General features: G+C 38.6%; 1 protein-coding gene across 8 annotated transcripts in view; it reads left to right on the top strand.

Annotated features, from left to right (window-relative positions):
• The window catches only part of LOC147025940 (liprin-beta-1-like), a 129,920-nt gene that overhangs the window by 76,216 nt on the left and 43,704 nt on the right, over positions 1–10,000 (top strand). For all 8 annotated transcript variants that reach the window (XM_085880863.1, XM_085880864.1, XM_085880858.1 and 5 more), the window contains 4 exons: positions 180–321; positions 4,281–4,409; positions 7,067–7,217; positions 7,324–7,435. In XM_085880863.1, the coding sequence (XP_085736989.1) occupies positions 180–321; positions 4,281–4,409; positions 7,067–7,217; positions 7,324–7,435 (534 nt within the window). The remainder of the gene's footprint in view (positions 1–179; positions 322–4,280; positions 4,410–7,066; positions 7,218–7,323; positions 7,436–10,000) is intronic.

Below are 10,000 nucleotides of genomic sequence, written 5' to 3'. Positions count from 1 at the left end.
ACTTAAGGTGCCCCCAAACTGCCTGCTCCCAAGCATATGATGTACAACATTGTCCTTGACATTTCATCCAATTTCTGTACCTTAGCCCTCAGTAATATGTCCGATTATGGTTTCTTGTGACCATAACTTTGGTGTTTGGGGTCTATTCTACATCATCTCATTCTTACATTAACCACCAGGTGAACCAAGAGCATTCCATCAGCTGAACAGGTCAAAAGACAGCAGAGGACAAGTCCAGGGTCCAGTCTTCTCCTGCTCTACGATTTCTACAAGCATGGATGCGAAGAAGAAAGGAAAAGCTATCCGGCGACTCTTTGGAAAGTAAGGTTTGCACCTTGAGCACCATTCATAGCTCTCTGTATGCCTGAAATAGAATTATCTGGATCATCAGAAATTGATGACAAACAGGCAGGCGCACGCACGCGCGCGCGCACACACACACACACACACACACACACACACACACACACACACACACACACACACACACACACACACACACATACACACATACACACATACACACACACACACACACACACACACACACATACATACATACATACATACATACATACATACATACATACATACATACATACATACATACATACATACATACATACATATATGCATGCCTTTGCATATATGTTTCCATATGTATATATTGTTACGGATCTGGAAACCATATGCATTCAACATACAGATGTCCCAAAAGTCAGTTATGTTATTAAGTATGTGTGTAGTCAGATCCCCTTCCTTTTGTCTAGTGGGAAAATCAAAGGTGTGCGTTGCGATTTATTTTAGTTAGGTTATTACATCTAACAAGCCATCTAACAACCATCCCATCTGCATGACCCCTCGGCCCATCAAGATCCACCACCAACCAGCTGCCTTCTCGCACCCTGACGTGCCAAGGCAAGATCTCGCGGTTCCGGTTTCTCGGCTCCCACAAACGCTGTAACTCTTTCATGACGACCTTTGCAACATTGATACTGTTGCTCGACAAGTACGAACCCATGTGGAAGAGTGGGTGGGGTTTCCCTGCAAGGGCCGAAACCCCGCCCAGGAAGGGTGAGTCCATGGGAGCCTGCCTAATCATGGCGGGGAGTGAGGTCTGTTCAAGCGAGCCCCGCCCCATTGAGGGAGGTCCATAAATTCCCGAGCATTCTCAGAGGCGGTGGTTTTTTTGGGGGGTTGTATTTGTTGTTACGAAGCGGTTGTTACGAAGGTTGTTCTGAGGTTTTTGACAGGGTTGTGGTGGTTGAGAGTCAAGTGAGGAAGAAGGGTCTTGGAGGAAGTTACCCACGGGTTTCTGACAAGGTTTTAGATAGGGCTCTGAGGGTTGTTGTTGAACGTGCAGTTCTTTTGAAGCGGAGGGTTGAGCAGAAGGTCGTGAAGGCGGCGAACGTGTCCCTGCTGGCCCTCTACAAGGAAAGGAAAGAGCGACCCTGACCCCCCTCCGTGGAGCCCGCCATTCACCACCCGAGCTCGGCAAAGAACCACGAGTCCCACACGTGCGACTGGGGACAAAACCAACGACCATTGTCAGGTGCCGCACCACGGAGCACCCCCTTCCTCCGACGGTCAGGTATCCAGCTGAACTCTGACCCCCAGCTCGTCTCCTCAGCTGTGAGGGTCCAATAAAGAACTCTGGTTTTATTTTCATTTGTGTGTGTGTCTGCGTGTGGGCCCGTCTTATAAGTAGAAACTGTTTAAGTTTGTTTTTGATCATTGTAAATATTACTTGCATATCCGCGTTATGTCTTCCCTGTGTCTTTTTATTATAAATAAATAATTGTAGAAATGTCCCCAGTTCGTTTCCGTCCTTTCTTGAATTGGTCTAGCATGGTTCGGATCTGAATTTAGGCGGTGTTTTATCCCCGGTAATTGGACAATTCTAGCCAGGACATCTTGGGCAGGCCCGCTCGACTGCATCCGAGCCGAAAAGGTAGGTGGCAGAGTGGTAGTCGCTAGGTGTAATTTTACCGCTACTGGTAGAGTGAATCTGGTTTGGCAAGGCGTTCCGAAGGCGTGGATCCCCGGTAGCCGAGACCGCCTGGTTACTTCGGTACATTGGATCTAGCCAAAATAACCCTACGTGATGCGGTCGAGATATTGGCGTTCCACAGTCGGTTAAAACGACCCGCCGGCTCGCGGAGTTATCCGAGTGATGGCGGACAATTCCAGGAGGTTGGCGGGAGACGAAGTAACCTCCCCCACCGAGTGGTCGTTCTCAACACCGACCCCTGGCCCACAAAATATATATATATATATATATATATATATATATATATATATATATATATATATATATATATATATTTATATATATATATATATTTATATATATATATATATATATATATATATATATATATATATATATATATATATATATATATACATGTAGGTGATGAGGGATTCGCTAGAATCGAAGTGCTGGATACGATGCTTTTCATTCTGACCGATCCACCGACGAAGATTCATTGCCAAGACGTATTGGTTCACATACAATTGTTCCTCTGCCTGGAAAGATTTTTCCTATTGCGTATTTTGCCAACTGGCACTCCTCCTAAAAAATGACGGTAAATAGACACCCTATTTTTGAACGACTACCATTTGAAAAATAAGACCTAAATCAAAAATCGGCTCAAGTAAAATTTTCTAAATATCTCGAAGTGTTTAATTCTGAAGTCTCGTTTCTCCACATTCAAAACTGTAGGACAAGTATTGAAAATAGTGAACGCAGTTTTTCGGCCGCTGCATAGCAACGGGTGGTTGCTTAGCAACGAAACTCAAACGTGCACACTCCAATTCCATATGGCACATGTTCGCCAAGTTTCTTCGAAATCGGTTTGCTGGTTTGTGCTGTGGAGCCTCGCGTTGCAGACACACACACACACACACACACACACACACACACACACACACACACACACACACACACACACACACACACACGCACACACACACGCACACACAGACGCACACACGCACACACACACACACACACACACGCACACACACACACACACACACACACACACACACACACACACACACACGGAAAACCCGACAATAAGGAATATCTTGCGAATCCAATATATATATATATATATATATATATATATATATATATATATATATATATATATATATATATATATATATGGTTAAAGGGATTGTCCACTCTCCAGACAACACACTACGTTCAAGCGGCAAGCACCAGTCTTACCAATGTGGGAAACAACTTTATTTAAACCTTGAACATTTCTAGCAGGGGAAACTTGGCCCCTGATTGGTAGCACTGTGTAAGTCCCGACCCAATAAAAATTTTTTTTTTTATGATTTAAATGTCATTTGACTGATTATTTCAACTTAATCAAGAATTGTAAATTATGTCATGACTTGTTAAAAGGAAAACAAAACGTACGTATTTTTAAGTCAATTTACGTCAATAAGTGATGTTTCATTTTAGTGTATATAATAAATATGCAAGTAAATTATTCAAATATCCTTTCCCCTTCCACATTGAATGCTTTGGTTTGACATGTAAACCATTTAAACATAAACTGAGGTTCCTGACTCGTCTCGTGTACATATTTTCAAGTCTGTACACTAGATATGAGAAGTAAATTCAACGTAAATTAGTTTTTGCTTGGAAACAAAGCAAAATGAGTCAACCATATAAATGAAACAGCTTTTCAGAACATACATGGCAATAAATGAAGCCCTGTGCCTTATTTCCTTGATAGCTTGTACTTTACTGGTTTTATAAGTAAATAGGCACCGAGCACCACAAGTTGAAGTAATACTGCAGTGACTGAGAATTGCCCTCAATGACTTATATTGACATCTCTGGTTTGTATAAAAGTAACAAAGCAGGGCCACTTGAGTGGAGAGAAGAGCCAATCACCATTTGCAGTGCAGTGCAGTGCAGGTGTGTTGCTTTGTATTCACCTTGCCAATAAACTCAAGTTTGAACTACACCAGACTGCCAGTTGGACATCAATCAATCAAAGAACTTTGGTTCTTGTGACAGTGGCAATGGCCATATGTCTGACTTGTGTTATAATTTCAACCTAATAATGCATTTGTTCAAATCAATATCATGAAATAATATTCTTTAATTTTGTTTTTGGGGTTGTTGTTAGTAATGTGTGTAATGTGCTCTTTAAAGTGAAAAGGGTCTCCAGGCTGACAATTTAAGCCTTTATTCCATTTCTGAGTCAGAGTTCATGTTGAAATGTTACTCTTTCCCTTGTGTTTATCTTTAGGCTTCGCAGAACACAATCAGTTGGACTCAATAACCTGCTTCCTGATGAGACTTTCTCAGTGGGGTGCGACAGTGATTTTCTGGGCCTTGAAGGGATGCCGTCACAAGATGCACCACTGTCCCTAACCAAGTGAGAACCTCCCTAGCATGCTGCACAAGTTGGTTGATGAGTACTTGGAGGGAGGGGAGGAGGCAGACAAGCAAAGAGACTTCGTTACCCAGGGATGTATTTTTATGGATTCGGACGGTCTGGGTTGCGAGGGGGCTTCTCAGACCCGCTTCCAGACCTATGACTTTGAAGCCGTTGAGCCGCAGATAACTTCATGGCATGACAGGTTGCTAAGCAACGTCTGAAAGAATTAATTTCGGAAAGGTCGTCACATCCAATTCCCGCGTTTCCTTCCTGGCAAATTTATCCCCTCAGATAGGGAACCGTGCTCTCAATGCTCCACGAATGTCAATCAAGAACGTTCGAGCGATACCGTAAGTGGGACGTTGGCTCATCACTGACCATAACAAAACCGCGTGGCAGAACTCCCATCCACTATTTACATACTCTGTTTAATCAATGGAGAAAAAGACAATCGGACAGGTTGGAAACAGTTTATGAAAGATTTGGCAAAGGCATGCATACACAAAGCAAAACAGGTACTTACAAAGCGAAAACAGTGTCACAAAGAAAGATCTTACCCCAAACACAGAAGTCCATTAATTCAGTAATCTTTTCACAAATCCACACACACACGCGCCTCAATCATTCCGGGAAAAGGATAGAAGAAAGGTTAATAGAGAGATTGTGAAGTACGTGGGGCATTTGTCATCCCCCGCCTCAGGCATACATGAGCTAGATGGCTCACGTGGAAACAAACAGGGTGTTTGGTGCAGGTGAGTGAGAAGTGCAGATGAGAGGTATGGTGTGTGCTGGATATAGGTAGTGTTACATAGCGATCTGGGATTTCTGTAGTTTTATCCTGGATTTAGGTATATTTAGGTCGTGATCCTGGATTTAGATAGTTTTGCCAGATGAGGGTGGATGGTGAACCATGTGAACCCTGCAGAAACCTGGGGGGTGGGGGGTGTACAAAGCATGGGAAGAGCCAGAGAGTGCAAGACCAGAAAGGAGCAGAGAGACCACCGAACTGTCTGCGATGGCGAAGTGATAGACCTGTAGACTCAGCTTCAGCACAGGAGATTACAATGATCTTGAAGGCCTTGGTTTCCACATCATCAAGCTGAGCAAGATGTGAGGCAGGTGAGCCAGCCCAAAGGGCAGAGCAGTTCTCCATCAAGCTGCAGATTAAGGCCTTGTAGGTGGATATGAGTTCAGGTGTGCCAATGAAGGCCTTTGCACAATGGAGGATGGCCAGTCAGTGACTGGCTTTGGAGGCCACCATTAAAATGTGATTTGCCAAAGACAGATCAAGGCTGACAGTGAGACCCAGGAATTTGAATGACTGAACTCCTCAATAACTCCTCAGGAGACTCCTCAAGAGGATTATTAAGAAAGTAGATGGGAGGGTTTGTCAGACGGTCCTTCGGAGAAAGATAGTGAGAGTGTGAGATTTGTCAGGATTGAAAAACACATTCCAAGTGTTTGACCATATTGCAATTTTTTTTCAAGGTCTTAAGAGAGTAAAGAGGTGGCAGCCTGCCTGTTTGAAGGATGAGGGATGTCACAGCACAGTACGGAGTTGGAGAATAAGGAAGGAAGAGAACAATGGGGATAGCTACAACTACAATCACAATGCATATTTCCCTTCCACCAGTATGAAGCGGAGGGTTAAGTAAGCTCATTAAAATTGCTCCAGATACAACTACACTAGGGAACCCCTATGTGTTGGATGTGTCTCCCCGGGACTTCCAAAACCATAACAGTATCATTGGGATGACAAACCAAAACAGACTTTAAATGTCCTGTGTATGGGTCAAGTTTAAACCCTCATTCATCGGGACCCATTCTAATTCAGAGCCATTGAAGTATCCCCATAGATTTCCAGAAAAGTCGAACCTCTAGGCTCTAACATATAGTCAAAGGAAACCATATCAGAATACAAGCTAATCTGTAATATTTATTACCATTACATATTATTACGTTAATGCATGGGTTTAATGACAAACACACTTACAAGGTACTGGCACACTCCTCTCCATGAATGGCACTACATATAGGATTTTAAACATTCCATAATTGAAGTGCAGATGGTTCAGTCAGCTTTACTTCCTCATCCGATATACAGTGTTGCAAGACACAGTGCTCCCTGTTAGCATTGCAACAGAAGTGCAATTTTTTTTACATCCAACTTCATTGAGGATTGAAGCCAGATGAGAGATCAGAGACAAGTACACTGCCAACTGATCTATCCCAATGTCAATCAGTCCACAGGACCCAGCCTTCCATTGATCTGATGACACAAATGCATATAAACCAAAAGCTTAGGAATTGATGTGCCTGATCAAGACAAAGACACACACAAAGACTTCAAGGGGGTGACCAACTCAAAAGTGTTGAACTAAAAATCACACTTGTATAAACTAAAGATCATGTGATTATATCAGCCTTTCAAACGCACAAGCAGTAGGCACATTTTACTGATGGGATAAGACTATGTTACACCTGCTTATGTCAACAATCTTGCTCAATCGGTGCAAGTTTGGTGGCCTCCTGACAATACTGATTCAGAGCCAAGCTTGCATTGCCGTGACTTAGTGGTAATCTGACAATAAACTCATAAATAGGGAATAATATCCATGTGATTCATTATAAGTGTGCTTCATGTTGTTCTTCAGGGAATCTTTAGGAGGTTTTACTACCTGGACCACTGAGCAGGTCTGTGCCTGGCTACACGACCTGGGATTAGGAATGTACGTTCGACTCGCACGGCAGTGGATCGACTCTGGGCAAACGCTGCTTCAAGCATCGCCTCAGGAACTGGAGAGAGTGAGTGCCAGGCAACAACTGGAAAATATAGGTCGATATTTAGGGGAGAGAGACATCTGATAGGTCTACAGATAGACAGATGCTGAATTGTGTACCTGTTGGGCAGGAGCTGGGCTTGAAGCAGCCATTGCACAGGAAAAAGCTGACATTGGCACTGCAAGCCATCGGATCTGGAGAGGAAGGTGGCTGGGGACAGCTGGACTATACATGGGTCACAAGTACGGAAAAAATGCATATTTTTTGAACAAAATATTTAGCCCATCTTTCCTTTATTTTAGCTCTCGCATAGACCTTGAGGGGAAATGCATGAAACATCAGCTTCTCCTTGCTTCCCACAGCAGTTAGCATACATCAATCAATGCTCCGTCGATTCCATCCATTGTCAGTAAGAGGATTTGGTTAGGTTGGATTAATGGCATAGACAAGATCACAAGTAGGTATGGAAGATGATACGAGATGGTGGTTTACTGCTCACCCGATGTCATGAAGAGAAGTGTGATTGAATTGAATCACGAAGGGAGTTCCACAAATGGGAGAAAAGAGAAATAAAGAAATAGGAGTGAGCAGTAAGCCTGGACTTTGGAAGAATAACACTGAGGAAGAGGGGTTACTGGAAGAACACAAATCCTGGAGAGGCTTGCACAGGATGGAATGAAAGCACAGAGTGATCATCAATAAAAGAGAGGTGATAAAAAAATAAAGGTCACATAAACCCATCTGTAATAGAGAGCAGCAGGCAGCATTAGAGAGCATGTGTAATAGACTCCATAATTGGAAAATACAAAGATAAAATATTTACACCTTGTAGAAAAACAATTAAAGAGTGGTATAACACAAATATGGCAACAAAGAGAAGGGCAAAAGAGAGAAGGGACAAAATATTTGAGTAAGCATGAGAAAACGAAACTAATGAGAAGTACAACACATAAAATAACGAATTAATAATCACAATCTATTCCAGATGGAGCAGAAGTAATAGGTCTCTCTCCGATGATGGAAAATAATTTTAAATAATCTTTCTCATCACGTAAATTCAGAGATGAAAGGTATTCTCACAAAAATCAGTTGAAATTATCTTTCTCAATATATAAATACAGCAATTAAAAAATATTCTCATAAAATCATTTTAAATAATCTTTCTCAATATATAAATACAGCAATTAAAAAATATTCTCCTAAAAAATCATTTTAAATAATATTTTTCAATATATACATCAAGTGATTGATATTATTCACACAAAAATAATTTCAAATAATCTTTCTCAATATATAAATACAGCAATTAAAGATATTCTGATAAAAATCATTTTAAATAATCTTTCTCAATATATAAACTCAGCGATTAAAGGTATTCTCACGAAAATAATTATAAATAATCTTTCTCAATATATATAAATTCAGTGATTAAAGGTATTCTCACAAAAATCATTTTAAATAATCTTTCACATTATATAAATACAGCGATTAAAGGTATTCTCTCAAAAAATCATTTTAAATGATCTTTCTCAATATATAAGTTCAGTAATTAAAAATATTCTCAGAACAATCATTGTAAATCATCTTTCTTAACATATACATCCAATGATTGAAAGTATTCTCACAAAAAATAATTTCAAATAATCTTTCTCAATATAAAAATACAGCAATTAAGGGTATTCTCATAATACAAAATTTCAAATAACCTTTCTCAATATATCCATACAGGGATTGAAAGTATTCTCACAAAAGTAATTTCAAATAATCTTTCTCAATAAATAAATACAGCAATTAAAGGTATTCTCATAAAAATCATTTTAAATCATCTTTCTCAATTTATAAGTTCAGTGATTGAAAGAATTCTCAAAAAAATATTTTCAAATAATCTTTCTCAATATATAAATACAGCAATTAAAAAATATGTTCATAAAAATCATTTAAAATAATCTTTGTCAACATATAAATACAGCAATTTCAAAATGTTCTTGATAAAAACATTTTAAATAATCATTCTTAATAAATAAATATAGATACTGAAAGTGTTCTCATAAAAATTATTTTAAATAATCTTTCTCAATATATACAAACAGCGATTGAAAGTATTCCCACCAAAATAATTTACATAATCTTTCTCAATATATATAAATACAGCAATTAATGGTATTCTCATAAAAATCATTTCAAATAATCTTTCTGAACATATAAATACAGACTAAATGTATTCTCTTAAAAATCATTTTAAATATTCTTTCTCAATATATACATCAAGCAATTGAACGTATTCTCACAAAAATAATTTTAAATAATCTTTCTCAACATATAAATTCAGTCATTAAAGGTATTCTCAAAAAATCATTTTAAATAATCTTTCTCAATATATAAATACAGTGATTTTAAAGTAGTCTCATGAAAATAATTTCAGTAATCTTTTATAAAAAATCATTTTGAATAATCTTTCTCAATATATAAATGCAGCAATTAAAGGAATTCTCATAAAAAATCATTTAAAATCATCTTTCTCAATATATAAATACATAAATTAAAAAATATTCTCATAAAAATCATTTTAAATAATCTTTCTCAATATATTAATACAGCAATTAAAGGTATTCTCTTAAAATCATTTTAAATAATCTTTCTCAATAAATAAACTCAGCGATTAAAGGTATTCTCACGAAAATAATTGTAAATAATCTTTCTCAATATATATATATATATATATATATATATATATATATATATATATATATATATATATATATATACATACAAATATATATATATATATATACATACAAATTCAGTGA

The sequence above is a fragment of the Eptatretus burgeri genome, chromosome 5, assembly GCF_056783735.1.
Source record: "Eptatretus burgeri isolate ZD-2024b chromosome 5, Ebu_testis_v1, whole genome shotgun sequence".
In the NCBI taxonomy this organism is placed as follows: Eukaryota; Metazoa; Chordata; class Myxini; order Myxiniformes; family Myxinidae; genus Eptatretus; species Eptatretus burgeri.
This window is presented reverse-complemented; position numbering and strand designations above follow the sequence as displayed.